This window comes from Heterocephalus glaber, unplaced genomic scaffold, assembly GCF_053883595.1.
Source record: "Heterocephalus glaber isolate CG9 unplaced genomic scaffold, H.glaber_assembly_v1.0 deba00001479, whole genome shotgun sequence".
Lineage (NCBI taxonomy): Eukaryota > Metazoa > Chordata > Mammalia > Rodentia > Bathyergidae > Heterocephalus > Heterocephalus glaber.
In genome coordinates, this window is record NW_028258316.1 from 18,618,976 (window position 1) to 18,635,798 (window position 16,823).

At 45.9% G+C, this 16,823-nt stretch overlaps 1 protein-coding gene across 2 annotated transcripts in view; it reads right to left on the minus strand.

The window, feature by feature from the left end:
- Pappa (pappalysin 1) overlaps nt 1–16,823 on the minus strand; it is a 236,695-nt gene that overhangs the window by 22,059 nt on the left and 197,813 nt on the right. For both annotated transcript variants that reach the window (XM_087183298.1, XM_021262175.2), the window contains 3 exons: nt 15,958–16,105; nt 10,582–10,691; nt 284–355 (listed from right to left, as the gene is read on the minus strand). In XM_087183298.1, coding sequence (XP_087039424.1) covers nt 284–355; nt 10,582–10,691; nt 15,958–16,105 — 330 coding nt within the window. The remainder of the gene's footprint in view (nt 1–283; nt 356–10,581; nt 10,692–15,957; nt 16,106–16,823) is intronic.

Below are 16,823 nucleotides of genomic sequence, written 5' to 3' on the forward strand. Positions count from 1 at the left end.
CGGACCCAATAGTATACAGGCCACAGGCTTTGAAGACAGAAAAGCCTAGCTTGGAATCCCAACTCCTCTGTTACCTATTAAGTATGTTTTAAAATATGTTTTTCATTTCTTCTGTGCTTTAGTTCCTTCATGTATAAAATAAGATTGTTGATCCCTGTCCTAGAAGTCTGCCAAATGGATATTTATAACACTTAGTAGGTATGGCAAATGGTAACCATAAGACTATAACAATAACAGTGTTTGAATCACTCCGAGAGCTGAGGAGTCTTTTCCTGTGACTCACCTCACAGCCTTTGACACAGTGGATCAGAGCAGGATGAGGATACCACTTGAGACCAGCAGTGCAGACAACTCTCTGCAAAGAGATGGAGAAAGAGGTCAGGTGGGCTTGGGATGGGAAGGGAGCCGCCTCTCTGTTGGCAGCACGTTCAACCATCCCACCTTTTCTTAGAAATTCCAAGTCCTGACCTCACCCTGGTATTTACATGGACAACTTGTCCAAGTGCTTGCAATAACAGGAGCCTTAAGATTTAAATACTATTTGTCTTCAACATATGTGTCATGATTCTGTGTTTCTCTGGCAGGAGCAAGGGTTGAGGAGGAGCAGAATTGGGAGGTGGAAACATGATCAGAAAGATCCTTCAGAAAATTCTTGGCTGATCTTTGACCCATTGGTATAGTTGGAGATAAGGTTGGAGGAAGTGTGTGTGCATGCCTTCATGCCTTTGTGTGTGTGTGTGTGTGTGTGTGTGTGTGTGTGTGTGTGTGTGTATTCATTGGTATGACTGCAGGAGGATTATGGAGAAGAGTGTGGAGCAGGGTTTTTCCAAGCATGAGCTGAAGACAATTTTCATGAAAATCCCTGAGGGAGCACATTAAAAAGGCAAATTCTTTGGACATAATGCATTTGAATCCCTAAGGCCAGGGCCTAGGACTCTGCAGTTTGAAAGCTAGACCAAGGGCAAGGGGGGAAGGAGAGGGGAAGTGGAAATAAGTAGAAAGATGTACCATGTACAGGAACCCAATGACCTCAATGAATGTAAATATTACATGCCATAAACATGGGCTAAGATTAATAATATCAATAAGAATGAAATTAAGGGAAAGGGAATTCGTGGAGAGAGGGAGCGGGAAGGAAGGGATTTAAAAAAAGAAACAAGATGTGTTGTGTACATGTACCCATTCACCAAGATGATTGTAAATTGCATGTACTGCAAACATGTACTAGGAAAATAGTGTAAATTAATGAAAAAATAAATTTAAAAAAAGAAAGCTAGACTCTTAGTTGATTCAAGTGCACACCACAGCTTGAGAGCAGGTGGGGTGGAAGGTGGATGAACTAACCTTTGGTTTGGAACACCAGAAAGACAGAGAACCCTTTCTGCTATCACCTTCTGTCACTGCCACATGGAGCTGCTCACAATTCCCTGAGGGTGCCCCAGGGATCCTGGAAACTCCTGTGGGAATTCTACAATTCCCTGAGGTTACCCACACTTTCATAACAAATTTCTGAGAATTTGTGCTTGCTGTTTCTTTTTACTGAAATACTTTTCCCAATCTTGAAGAATCCTTATTTATCCCTTAAATTTTTTGCTCAAGACTTATTTCCTCTGTGGTGCTTTTCTTAACCTTCTCGGGCAGAGCTCACAGGTATGCACATATGTTCTTATTTATAGCTTTCTTTAAGAATAATAATAATTATGATGATGATGATAATGACAACTAAAATATAGTGACTGCATTTGTGGTGCTAATTACTTTATGCATTATCTTATTTATTTCTCGACACACACTGTGGTGGGCATTAATCTGTGTCAGAAGAGAATATATTCCTCAAGCTCCACAGCTGTTAAGTGGAGAAACCAGGGTTTGAAACAAGCAATCTGCTAGAAATGATTTAAGACAGCTCATAATGTAAAATTCTACATAATGGTAGGTTTTTTTAAGTAGATGAAGGAGGAAAGTGAGCAAAACTGGGAAGATAAAACATCAGGAATAAAACTAGCATAAAAATTCTAGAAGTTCCCTTTAGCTATTTCTCATAGATGCCTTAGTTTTCATACTGGATCACATTTTTTTCTTTAGGGAAATAAAATAAAATAGCATACACTTGAATGTGCAGTGAGAAGTAACAGAGTGCGAACAAATTATGGAAGTCTATGTGGTCAGGTATTGCTCTCCTGAATGAGTGCCTGCTGATTAATTTTAATTAAGAAATGAACAATCACATGGGCTGGAATGTGGGAAATCCCTGTGACCAGCTCATGTTCTCCCTGAGGGCAGAGGTATAATATGGAAGCCACAATGTAATTAAGTTTCTTGGGAAGACTTGTCAGAGGGAATCAGATGACACCAGGTCAGGACTGGGTTGGGTGCATTTCTTTTCTGCTCCACATCAACTCTCATTCATACATTGGATCTCCCATGCCTAGAATGGTGCCTGGTGAATAATAAATATTATCTTACAAAGGAATGGGTCCATATCAAAGTAGAGATGATTCTGCCCACAGACAACAATTTTCCGTTTCTCATCATTTTTCCTTTCCCTTCTTTCCTTTTCCCTGCCCCTCCCACTACCCCTACCCCTTTGGACCTTTTCTTCCTATTTTACATTATTGATTATTCATTCTAATCATTGGTACATTTTAGGTATACAATATAATGACATTCATCATTGGAAATTTGCACCTTTACATAATCTCTCTTGGTTCTTATTTTTCACCCTTGCCCAGGCCTCCCTTCAATCCCTCCATTTCTCCCTATTTACAAAGATTTTGTTCCTATTTTTCCATTTTCTCATATTAATTCCATTCCCTTCTTTCCTTTCCCCTACCCCTCCCACTTCCTTCCCCTTTGCCCCTTTTCTTCCTATTTCACATGACCTATTATACATTTAGTCCTTATTTACACTTTCAGTTTCTCACATCAGAGAAACTGTTCGGTATTTATACATGTGTGTCCTATTTATTTCACTTAAGAGTATGGTCTCAGTGTGCATCCATTTAGCTATAAATTTCTCTAATTTCTCATTTTTTATGGCTGAGTAGTACTCCATTTTATTAAAAAAAAAAACACATTTAGGGCCAGGGATTTAGCTCAGTGGTTTCACCGCCAGCTGCGCAAGCACAAGGACCCAAGTTCGATCCCTGGTACCAAAAAAAACCAAAAACCACATTTTCTTCATCCAGTCTCCAGTTCATGGGCATTTGGGCTGTTTCCAAGTTTTAGCTATTACAAACTGCGCTGCTATGAACATGGGTGCACATATATCACTGTGGTATGATTCTTTTAATTCTTTGGGGAAGATCCCCAGCAGTGGAATAGTGGGGTCAAATGGGACTTCCCGTCCTAGTTCTTTGAGGTATCTCCATACTGATTTCCACAGTGGTTGTACCAGTCTACACTCCGACCAGCAGTGGAGCAGGGTTCCTCTTTCCCCATAGCCCCACCAGCATTTGTTATTGGTTGATTTCATGATAGCAGCCAATCTTTCTGAAGAGAGGTGGAATCTCAGTGTTGTTTTCATTTGCATCTCTCGAATGACCAGTGATGTTGAACATTTTTTCATGTATTTATTTGCTATTTCTACTTCTTTGTCTGAGAAATGTCTGTTCATTTCAGATACCCATTTTCGGATTGAGTCTTTAAACTTGGGAGGTCTGATCTTTTTAAGTTCTTTATAGATTTGAGGTAGTAGACCTTCCACAGACAACAATTTTGTTACTTGCACTCTCCCTCCTACAGTGGCAGAAGAACATTTGCAATGGCTGTCACAGTGTCTAGTTCAGAGGGTCAGCTTAGTGTAGATTGAGTTAAATGAAAGATTTTGAACAAAGAGCTTAACTGTCAATCTGTCTCACAATGTGACACCTACTATCTACTCCCCCATTGCCTATACTGAAGCTGTTTACCCTCTCACAATATACACACAGGTGGTCTATGAGAAAGACCATAGGATTTGACATAGGAAAGATGTGATTGCAATTCTAATTTTAAATTCCTTTCTAAATACCCATTATGCTTGTGAAATGGTCCTGAAAATGTCATCAGTGTGTTAAGATGATATATTGGGATAAATGAATATGGCAATATTTTTGGGCCAATTTCTTAAATTACTTGAGGACAGATCTTGGGTTTCAGACATTTTTGTTTCTCTCCAGGATCAGACATGAAACACAGTGAACAAACACATAGGAAGGAATGTGAGATCCTTAATATTCCTTCTCTACCACTGCTTTCCAGCCAAGAGGCCAGAGTGGACAGGATCACCTGCTTTAATTCTCTGAAAAACTTTAACCAGATTTCTTTTCTGAGTCTGAGTGTCTATTCTCAGCTCCAATCCAGAAATGTTGGGACCATTTGGTAAAGAATCAAGAAGTAGAAAACAGCAGGGTTAGGATCCACCAGGGACTTGATGCCCATCCCTCACCCTGTTTGAGAGCTAATTTAATCCATCTGCAGGAGTGTCTTGGTGTAGTTGTACAAGTTTCTGTATGTTGAAGTTTACCTGATTCGAGTTCAGAAAAAGGACTTTTATACTATCTGTAAGAGCCTATTTGTCTTTCCAAGGCTTTTGGATTTTCCACTATTGCTCAGGTCTGCATGCCCTACCTCTGTTACTACAGGGGCCCTCTGTGTGCTAGGGGAACTCGGAAAGGGGACAGGCAGTGGGAACTGAAGGAAAGGCTAGGCTGTTTAGACTACAAGTTGTGAGATCCACATGGGGCACCTCAAACATTGGCCTTGTTCTTCCTAATGCCAGAGAGATATGTAGCCCAACCAGAGCCCTTCAGACTACGTTTTGTAAGAAGTTTTCATTTCTTCCCCTGGTGATTAGGAAGAATGGACTGTCTTTTCTTCCCAGCTGCAACTGCCAGTATTGCAGCACCATCGGCACCACTGCCATGGGTGATGCCACCAATACCACCAGCATCACCACCAGCACTACTAGTATCACCACCATCAACCTCTTCCTCCTCTTTGTCTTCATCCTCCTAGTATCAGCATCATCACCACCACCACCATCACCACCACCATCACCAAAACCTAAGACTATCATTACTCCCATTACTACCAACACCATCATCATTGTCTTCGACCTCACCAGTAGAAACCCTCTATTAGATGAATATTATGCTCAGAGCTTTCCTCATGCTGATGACTTACTGTAACTATGAGATAGATATGATTTTGGACTCTGGTTTGCACAAGAGGAAACTGAGGACTGAGTTGTCAACCTTCATACACATAGGCAGTGAAGTTGGCAAGACCTACAGCTGTCTGATTTCAAAGTCTATGTTTTGAACATCATACTGTCTTTCAATGTCTCATAGGCCCTGAAGCTATAATTACAAAGCAGATCCTTCCTTTGATCAAGGATAAGGCCAAGGTTCAGAAGGGTGGAGATGCTCTGAGACAAATGTAGGAGGGGTCAGTGTGTCTAACAGATGAGATCCAGAGAAAAGAGCCCCCACCCAGAGCCAAGGAGGTGTGGGAAGGCATTTTAAGAGGATCTCCTCATCCTGATACCCAGAGCTGACCCCCTTCTGAATGTCTTCTCAGATGAGCCCCTGTTTTTCCTTGGTTTATAGGACCTGCCTGGAGTGAATCATATCAATTATCATCATCATCATCATCATCATCATCATCATCATCATCATCACCTTTTGTTATCAGGCAGTAAGCTCCTGACTTTCTTTTGAGTGAGCTTAAAAGCCTATACACTTTCATCCTTTCATTTTTGTGTTTGAAGAAGGCCTACCATTTGGAAACACATAATCAGTTTTTACCAAATGCATGAATGACAAATCAAACACATGATCAGATGAGTGAATGTATGAGGGGATGATAAATCAGGAGATTCTGGTCGCATCTCTTCTTCTATGGACGTCCTCTCCAGGGCACGTCGTATCTCCATCTACCACATCAGAGAAGCTGGACGTACCAGTCACTAGAGCCATTCTACCTCTCATCTCCAGACGTGGCAGAGTTTCTTACTCTGCGGCTTTCTTTTCAAGGGATGAATTCTGTACCCTGTCTTCACGTATTGCATAGGTTTGTTTTCTGAAGTGTATAGGATGATTTCCTTGAAGGATAGACTTAAGCAGAATTAGCAAATGTAACCACATTACTTGAGCTGGGCCATTCTATAAAATGGTGATAATATTCATTTCAGTGGGTGTGATGGAGGAGAAACAATGTGGCATAGTGGAAGTGTCCCAGCAAATGTGGGTGGCCTTTATCACAGTAGTCAGTACTTTCCTAATCTCATCCCATTCCTGTCCTTCTTCTTCTCTTTCTCTCTTCCTCCCTTTCTTTTCCAGAGCCATTATAAAAGCTAAGTATTCAGCTACCTACAGAAACTACGATTCTGAGCATAACAGCTGCGTCTTATGTTGTAAAACTCTCTTGTCATCCCTGAGCAAAGAGCCATACGGGAGTAGATTGGAAGTGCTCCTAGAAACTGATAGGGGAGGACTCCCCAGACCCCCAGAAAAATTCTAAATCTCCAAGCAAGTGGAGCCTGTCTCATCCAAAGGTTGCAATCCAGGAGATTCTAGGATACCCAACCCACAGAAGTATTTGCTTTGGCATACAAGTGCTTGAAGAAGGTCAAAATTTGTTGCCAATATTAAAAGATTCCACATTTTAAAAACTCCAGATTTATTGTACTCAAGAAAAAAATGGAAAATGTAGCTATACAAGGCCCACACTGCTGCACTAGGCTAGATTTGCCCCACTCTAGACAAATAAACAAATGATGTTTTTCATGGTTCACCAGTCTCCACTATTCCCCATAGTCCCTCCAGCACTGAGCTAGAAAGGCATTTGTGTTTATCAATGGAAAGTGCATCATTTCACTTGTTCCACTGGAGGAAGAGTTCTCTGTTTTTGTATCTCTTTCAAAAGTACATGTGTGGGGAGGGGCTTAAGAAGGGGATGATTTAGGGGAAAAAAATATTTTTTTTTCTTTCTAGAAGTTAAAAACATGCCTATGAAAGAGGTTCATGAAACATATACTTTAGAATTCCAGTTACATGAAGCTCAAAAGTAACCAAAGCCAATTGATAGAGATAGAAACAAAACCCCTGTTACCTTGGTGGTGGAGGTACTGTGTGGGAGAGGAAGGGGAGTATTCCCTGGCTAGCTGTAAAGGTCCACATCCTGACATGGGTAGTGATTTCATGGATGTGCACAAGAATAAGAATTTGTCAAGCCCCGTGCTTTACATGAGCATGCAAGCTGCATTGCAAAGAAAAGAAAGAACTTTAATATCTGCAGCGTTTTCTTTCTAAACTTGGGTAGTATGTATATGAGTGTTTGTTATATTTTTGTGAGGTTTTCTGGCTTTCAGAAATATTGATAGCAAATAGTATGACTGCTAATATTAATAATATGCCTCAGTATTCAAAAGTGCAGAATAATATGCTGGACCATTTCCCTCAGCCCTCCCACCCTCCTAGGCTCTGCAGATGCATGAGTTCGTGCCGTCTGACCTAAGCTGGCTTTAGTGAGAAAAATGTCCCATAGAAGTGGTGAGATTTGCCCCAGGACACAGAGCATGAAGGTGCCAGGGCCTAGAGCAGAACTTTGGTCACCTGACCCAGCAACCATAAATATTTACTGAGCACGTATTGTGTGGGGGAGGTGTCTCAGGAAATAAAATGCCACAGTCTCACCTGCCCAAGCTCACTGTCCTTGGGTACTAGTAATGACGTATGACCTCAGCATTGATAGTCACTCGTGCACATGTCATCATACATAATAGTACATAAAGGGCATAAGAGAGAGTCTGTCATGGACAAATGGAAGTGGTGATCTGTAGCCAGCTTACACAGGCTGAAGGTGGCCATTAGTACCTGCATCTTCCCAACTTTGTATCCAGTGATGGGCATTTGGACACCCTAACTTCTGCTGTGGTGGGAGCATTTACACTGTGGAAATTGGCAAATGCTACAAATTGGAGTTTCTTTTTTTGTGGAGAGGGAGTTGTCAAACACTTGCCAGCACAAGCCTAGTAAACAATCTGTAAGTATCTTGCCATTGTGATTATTATTCTACATCTGTGATGGTTGCATGGCTCAAGTAAACTGAGGCACTGGACTGATACAAGTCCCTCTTCAATTCCTCTTCAGCATGTGGCCTCCATCTCTGAGATTTTATTTCCCTCACTGGAAACATGAGAAGCTTAATGTCCATCTAGGTCCTATGAGTGTGTGTGTGTGTGTGTGTGCGTGTGTGTATGTGTGTGTGTGTGTGTGTGTGTGTGTGTGTGTGGTGCTGGGTGGATGAGAAGCCCACCCAGTGCCCAATCACAGCAGGCAGTGTCCGTTAGTTCTCACCTCTCTCTTACCCTGGGCAAAGGTGCTGGGAGTTGGAGCAGGCCCTCATACAGACCACTGGTCTCCCATTGCTGTGTGGGGCTATCCCTCTGGAGGCTGAGGAGTTAGTCTTGGTCTCCCTGGGCTGGGAAACGCCAGCACTGCAGCTCTATTTGCGCAGCTCAGTGCTGGGGGCAAGGGTGCAGTGAGGGCCAGCTCCTCTGCCTTCTTCCTGGAAATCATCAATCTATGCCCTTCACCCTCCTCCCTTTTTCTACATTTTTTTTTTCCTCTTGGATAATGAGGCCTCCAGGGACCTGTGGAGGGCTGAACCTCGTTATGACTCTCTCCGTAGGCCCGCATCAATAAAGGCAGGCAGACCAGGGAGCTGGGTGGGGGCTGGGGCAGGCAGGCAGCGGGTGGGCGACTCGGGGGGGTGGGGGGTGGCTTGCAGGCTTTCAGATCCTTGGATTTATTTCATTGTGAATTATAACTGAACTCTTTAGTGACCAGGGCTCACAGAGGGGAGGGTGGGAATTTATTCAAGAGGTAGAAAAGGCCTCAAGTGGAGCTCGGCCAGGCCAAGAGGACCCTGACTTTGGGGTGACAGGGTGGTCTCTCATGCTTTGGCGTGTTGGGGAGGTGGAGTGAGTAATGAGGGGTGGGAGGGGGTGCCAATCACGAGCCCTGACTGGTAGGTGGTTGGCAGGTCTAGCTCTCCAGCCGCGTGACTCTGTGATCTTCTGTTTCTCTATCTGTGCAACCAGGGGCTTGGACTTAGGGATCTCCAGCTGCCTTGTGAGTCTGACACACGAGATGTTGCACTCAGGGTGTTTTTGCACAGATGTGCACACCAGGACATTCTTGGGGGTACTCATGTGGGGATGCTGGCTCAGGAATGGGGAAAGGCACTCAGAGGTGGAGGAAGCAGATGAAGGAGCCAAGGCTAGGGAAATGGGCTGTCCTGCAGTTATGCCGAGAGAGAGGGACAGAGGATGATGTTGGAGGGGGAGGAGTGTGCATGGGAGGAAGAGGAACCAAGTGAACAAGATATGACGTGGAGGAGAGAGAGACTGAAAAAGTAGAGGCAGAATAAAGGAAATGAGACTGGAGAGACCAAGACAGAGAAAGGAAAGAGAGCAGTAGGAGAAGAGGAAAGAGGAGAAAGAATGGAGGGGATATGAAGGCTGGAGTGTATGGGAAGTGGCAGGGTCTGGTCGGGTCCACAGGCCAAGGGTGCTGAATAAGCCCCTGAAACCATGCCCTCAGCTCATCTGAGAAACAGTACACCCCATATCGGGTTCTAACCAGCTATCCGGGGCTCAATCTGCAGCAGGCTGGGAGACAGAAGCTCCCAGGAAGGCTGGTGAAGAGAGATCCAGCGGAAAAGCGCCTGTCCTCTCTGCTGCCGGCTCCTTCCCTGTCTCTCCAAGGCATGGAGCCAGTGCCCAGGGCCACCGTGAGACCTGGGAATGGTGCCACCCTGGAGGACAAGAATGGAAGCCACATCCACTCAGGGGGCCCCAACAGATCAGGTGACACAAGGGTAAGTGAGAATGACCAACCTCAAAGTCCAACTGTCACTGTCAAAAAGCGGGGAGTCTATAGTCATTAGGCCACCCTGATGCACAGGAAGCCCCCGCCATTTACACTGTAGTGTGGCTTCAAGCCCTCACTCTAGGCCCATCGAGACACTTCTGAGAACTCAGCGTGTACGAGGGCCAACCAGGACCTCTCCCTCCTACTCCTGTTTAAGGTTTAAATATCATTTGTAAGCAAAGCTCCAGGCACATGAACACAGGAAGTGTTCCATCAACAGTAGGTGTGGCTCGTGTCCTGAACATCACATGTTCATTGCTTTCCACAAAACAGGTAAAGGGAAAGAAAGAAGCTACAGAAGGAGACTCCCATAGGGTACACATCAAGATTGAGGGCACCAGAGAAACTAAAGAGCACTATCCTTCGAGTGTGGACTTGACAGTCAGTCAGACCCTAGACTGCGATCTCACTCTTCACTCCCTAAGTGCTCTTGATGCTTCAGTTTCCTTACCTGTAAATCAGGGACATGAGGACTCTTTACCAGACCATCATCAACACTTAGGAGGACAATAAATGAAAGGCCCTTACCATGGGTCCTGATGAGAAGTATTAAATAAGATGTGATGATGACATGAAGCAATGCAGGCACGGGGATGAACTTGGGGCTCAGCAATGCCATTTCCCTCTCCCTTCGACACAGGGCATGGCCCTGGTCACTCACCTGCACTCGTGTTGGGTTCAGCCAGTAAGGGATGTCACGCACCGTCACATTTGTTGGCAGAAGGATGGACTCGCTGTTGTGGTCCAGGCACGAGGTGGCACACTCTGACCCTGAGGGGAAGCACAGTGCAGGTTGGTGGTTTGCGCCCACCTCCGATGCCCACAAGCTGACTCCCTGCTGCTCCTGGGTCCCTGGTGGACTTGCCTGTCCCATCCCCAGGACAGTGGAAAGGGGTGAGCTCCCTTGGCAGGGCACCCTGACCTCCTTGACTCCATTCACTTGTCTCAAGTCGAGCCACCATCACTGGCCCTGAGTCCAGCTTGGCCATGCTTCTCCTCTGTTTCAAAACCTCCCCAACACTCCCCACATCTAGGATCAAGTTCACTCCCCTTCCTGAGCCTTTGGTGCTTCCCATGCTCTTCTCAACCTCCTCTCCACTTGCCATCTCCATGCCCTCCTTGGTCCAATGTGAACAAACTACATTTGGCTGTCTATGAGTCCTATGCTTCCCCCCGCTGTGCTTCTGTTTTTATTCAGCTGTTTTTCTGAAACATTGTCCTGCGTTCCCATGACCAAGCCCTACCAGTTCTTCAAGACCTGGTTTGACTGTGGCAAGTTTTGGCTCCAGGTCTCTGCAGCTGGCTGGGAGCACTCCCTCTCCTGAATGCCTACTGCATTGGGTTCCCCTCCCCTCTCTCTGTTGGGCACTCAGAGTCTCACACAAGTCTCAGCCCAGTGGTGCCTTCCTGCTGCCTGCTTTCCTGAAGTTAGCATGCTAGGAAGGCATAGATGTTGGCGATTTATCTCTGAGTCCAGCCCAGAGCCTTACAACCAGAGAGAGCTCAGTGAGCCTCAGCCAAGTGATGATGTGAACATAAATATAACACCAGCCTCTTTCTTCTTAGTCCCAATGCTTCTCTCTCCTTTGCGCTTTTATCCTTGTCCTTTCCTGCACCTTCCAGATCCTCCTTTAACTAGAACATTCCTAAGCACCCTCCAGGCTCAGACCACGTGCCGCTTGTTCACAGGTGCCCCTCACACGTGCCCATCCAAGCATCTGTCACATTGCCATTTCCCATTTGTTTGGAACCACTGCACTCTTCCTTGCTGGACTGTAAGTGCGTGGGGCCAGCAGTGTCTTGCTCCTCCTTCGAAGCCCCAGCACTGTGTATGGCAAGTGGTAGGCATTCAAAAACTGAAATTGCTGAAGAGAGACTAGGTGTGAATGAGTGCCTTGGTGTCTGAGGAAATGAGAAAATGGACGGATGGATGCCAAACAGACATTTAGATGTCTTATGAAGGAGAAGGTCGGTGCATACATGGATGTTCATATAAGGGAAGGATGGATGAAATGGCTGAAGGGATGAAAATAAATTTGGGGATAAGTTGACTGCAACCTGGCTCACTCGTTCTCTGCCCTGACTTCACCCATTCTGAAGTGACCTAGAAACAAAACCCATCCCATGGGATATCCCCTCAACTCCAAAAAGGCACTCATTCATGTGGTCAGAGCCTGACCAGGCCCTGAGGAGGTCACTCCCCTGTCATAGAGAAAAACTGCTCTGAACAATCAATGGAGGACCGAGAGAGCTAACTCTTTTCTTTACCTATCCTATATGTTAGCCATTCTAAATACCCCCTTACAGATACATTCATCATGTGTGTACACAGGCACACACATATGTACATATACATAGTACATACAAGGTATGATTTAGATAGTCTCTTCATGTTCAAATTTTTACAAATTAAATACAGTGACACACTGCCAGTAATCCTCCACAAAACCCTTCCTCTCACTTTAAACACCCTTATCCCACTGTTCTTGGTACTTTCTGAAGCAGTTCACATGTCCATAGGGGCCTATATGTGTGTAATCTATCCAGAGCCCTTTCTGTTGCCATTTTAACACCCTCTTCAGTCTAAGAGAAACACAAGGTCTAAAGAGGGGGCAGGGGTGAGGTGACCCATCCAGAACAATGTTTAGAACATCTGCACTTGAAGGATAGGAAAGTGGAGCCCAAAATAGGGAGCGCCTCTGGCCTTGCAGGGTGATTTTCCTAGGTCAGTTCCATCCTCTGCAAATCACGCCCTGTGAGACAGGTGTCACGGTGCCCATTTCACAGGCCCCTCAGCCAAGGGATCCAGAGCTCAAGATGACAGTGGGGAGCAGAAGGCCACAGCTTAACGCCCACAGCTCTTCTCCTGACTTCCAGGCCCAAGACTGGCTCAGATGTGGTTGTACAGACAGGGGAGAGGAGGCACCGGTGGAAGGGTGGAGAGGATAGAAGAGAAACGGAAGAAAAGCAAGAAGACAGAAAGGATGAGTGATCAGAACATTCCCAAGCAGGCCGAGTAACTTGGTGGTGTATGTTTTGTCACAAGCTCAGTTCTAAAGGAGATTTTAGGGTGCAAATGTGGGACAAGCTGTGATGATAAAATTGTTTTGGAAAAAAGTGATGCAGTGTCTGAGTAATAAACAAAGGCTCTGATACCCTGAGTGCAGGGCATAAAAGGGAAAATGTGATCAAAGCAGGAGGCACTGGCTATCTGTCCTCTGCAGCCTGCCTCTCTCTCTCTCTCTCTCTCTCTCTCTCTCCATCTCTCTCTCTCTGTCTCTCTCTGTCTCTCTCTCTCTCCCTCCTCTCTCTCTCTCTCTCTCTCTCTCTCTCTCTCTCTCTCTCTCTCTCTCTCTCTCTCTCCCCTCCCTGGGCTCCCTTCCCCATGCCTCAGCTCTTGGGCCTCAGAACCAGGCTGCTGTGTTGTGATATATGAGCCATAATTGGCATCATTACAGAGTGGTGATCTCACCAGGCCCCCACCTCTCCTTCCCCAGAGGCACAGGGAGGGTGAAGCCAGTGGCAACAACCACGACCTTCTGCAGGCTCATAACTGCCACACAAGCCTTCCCTGGCTGCTGGGGGAGGAACCAGAGACAGCCAGGCTGGGGCACGGTAGAGGTGCCCTCCAGCCCCCAGTCCTAGCACGCCCCTGCCCTGCACACACCTTCCCCTCTTACAAAGCCTTGATCACACTCCTCCTTACGGTGAAGCAGGGTCTCCCCAGGGAAAGGCTCAGCCCAGGCCCACGAGGGGCTTTGGAGTGAGCCAAGGGGTCGGGGAGGGAAACCTGCATCCCCCCTTCATTTCTCTGTTTCCCTCAGTCCCTCCATGTTCCTCTTGCTCTCTCTGCTGTTCCCACATAGTCCCCACCCTCCAGTCAGTCACCCACCATGGATTGTCACACTCATAAGATAGGCCATCCAGGTGATCCTGGAAACATGAGATTCTGGGGAGCAGAGGGAGACCCAGGTTCCAATATCATACAGACTTCTTTCCTTCTCTGCTTTGACCTTGAAGAAACTCAAGGAGTAATGGAATCCAACGATCATGCACACCCCTTCCACCAGCTCTAGACTGTTCTGAGGAGAGTGGAGAGCCAGGCACTGGAGCTCATTTGCAGGTATTGTGACAGGTGAATGCAATATATGCACAATATGGCCATGAGATGCATTTGTGCTTGGTCTACCCTCTGGGCATCTTTCTGTGTTTGATATATTTGGGGACACAAGTTTGTTTTCCTGAGGTCTGTGTGCTTATGTATTGTGTATCTGTGCCATGTGTAGGTTTCTGTGCTACATATGTGTACACGTGTGGGGGTAACGTGATTGTGTGGTATGTATTTGGTTGACCTGTAGGTTGCAAGCATGTGTGATGTGTGACTGATGCTGTCTGTGGTTATGAAGCATTTCTGTGTGTGATGGATGTTTGCCTACATATATGAGAATGTATTTGTATGGGTCAGTCAGTATGGACAGACAGTAAATTCATTCCTATAGATTTTTTTATATATAAAAGTTACTTAATTCAATTTTTTTTCTCACAGGGCAGCTCAGTGAGTGTGGCTGAATGTTCACTTGTGTCTTCAGACTGAGCTGGGAATAAGAACCTCATCACAGACACACAGACCCAGAGCTGGGTACACTTGCCAGAAATGATGGTGATGAGAAAATCTTGGCTTTGGGATGGAGCACCCAGTGTTACTCACCATGGCAACACTGCTGCCCCTCACTTGTGGAATATCTGTTTTGGCGGGCCCTGCAGCCCTTCTCTTTGAAACCCTCCTCACCAGGGTTATTTGAATTGGTGTCTCTGTTAGATCTTAAAGTTCCTTGTGATCATACGAGAGAGAAATTGCAGGCTTTGGTGTTTCTGACTCTTGCAAGAGCAAGAACGCCAGACGTAGACAGGAGTGCTGATCCCTACTCTAAGTCCAGGTGAAGATCTCCTACTACTTGAGCTTGTGTATCTCCATCTTGAAACAGAGGTGGTCAGGCCCCAAGGACCTCCACCACCCCAGGCATTTCTGCTGGATCTGTAGTGACAACACTTGGTGTGCCAAGTAAGGAACATGCTGGCTCGGTGCACACTCAGATAACCTTCCCTGGCAATTACCCATAAATCACACTGACCATGAGAAAGGACATTCAATTCCCTGGGCTTTTCATCATGGTCAATTAGAGAATCAGCTCAAGGGGTTGGCACCACCACCCTTAACTGAGGTCAGACTCCATGCTCTCCAAGTTCCCCAGAAGGCTGTGCAGCTGATGATTAATGCATCTTTCCAGTTGCCTGGTTCAAACCAGGCAAGTATGTGGCATCAGGTCCCAGGTTGTCACTCCTCATGGTGTGCATTTCTTGAACTGGCCTACACTGCACAAGCAGTATTTTAAAAATGCAATTTGTCCTCCTCTGGAGAGAGCTGAGAGGTCATGGAGAGGAACCAGGCTTTGGAATAGGACAGGTCTCAGGATGGGCATGGTGCATATTCCATGACCTCTTTAAATTTGAGTTTCAGCTGCCTCATGTGTGTCAAAAGTTATTGAGAAGAGAGGAAGTAATGTCCTTCAAGTGTTTGATGCAGGTCTGACCCATGGCAGACCCTTATGAATGATAGTAGGATGCAAATTTTACAATTAATAATAAGACCAGCCAGATTGGATCCGTAGGGCTTCCCTAAACATGAGGTATACTTTCACATCTCCAACTCCTTCGTGACATGGGCTCTTCTTTCTGACATGGCATTTCTGGATGACAAGCTCTTTGAAGTCACTGGGTAAGCAACCCTTCCTTTGGGAGCCTTCTGTATCCCTCCCCAGCCTCTGGCAGCTTTTTTTGTACTCACTCATCTTGGCTTTGCCAATGTCCCATAGCTGACTCCCTCTCTGGGAAGACAGGGACTAGCCTCACTCCAGGGTTTCCCTCCTGCCTGTGCAGAACTTTACATGGAGTGGCACTCAATGGCCCACCTGAGCAGCAGCCTGGAGTTGCTGGAAGGATGCGAGCTTCCCATTGCTCCCCACATAGCCCCACATACCTATGGAGTAGCCATCTGGGCACTGCAGTTTAAGGTTGCTGTCGAGCTGATTTGGGGCAGAGCACTGGCCTTGCATCTCCTGGCAGACATGGAAGGAACCACTCCAGGTGCCATCTTTCCGGCAGTGGATGATGTTGCTCCCGAGACCCTGAACACCACAGAAACACAGTGAGGACTGAGGTTGCCCACAGGACAAGCCTCTCAGAATAAAGAAGAATCAATTTCTCATATCCCACAGCTCTGAAAAGGGCTCCAAAATGATTTCTTACCAATGGGCTGACAGTCATCCTGAAAGAGAGGTGTTGTTAGTATCTCCACTTCACAGATCAGGAGACTAAGGACTCAGAGTAGACAGAAAAGTCATTGCAGGCCTTTTAGGCAGCCTGTCTCTCAGGTTTCCTAAATCCTATCTCAGTGATCTTTCAGAAAATTACAGTTCGAGCAAGTACAGCTTGGATTTGCACTGTTTATTATAGTTGCTGCCCATCAGCAACACGGCTGCCTACTTACACACCTGGTAAGAGAGTGTGTCCTAGGGCTATTCCTTAAGAGACGGTCACACATTATAGCTTGTTTACTCTCAGTCCACAAGAAAGTATCTCGTGTCAGGATTGTGCTTTATATTAACTAGGTAAACTGGGCCCAGCTGAAAAGCTTTCTCTTCCAAGGGCTTCCTTCACCTCCCCTCCCCTCTCCTTCTCTCCTCTTTCCCTTTTCTTCCCTTCCTTAGGCAATGGCACCAAGAGGGTGGTATGGGGTCCATCTCGCTATGCGGCCCTCCCAACTCTTTAAAATATGAAATGGATTGTTTCTCACCCTTCTACAAAGTATTAGGCAAATGCAGTTTGAAGACTCATCCTTTTTTG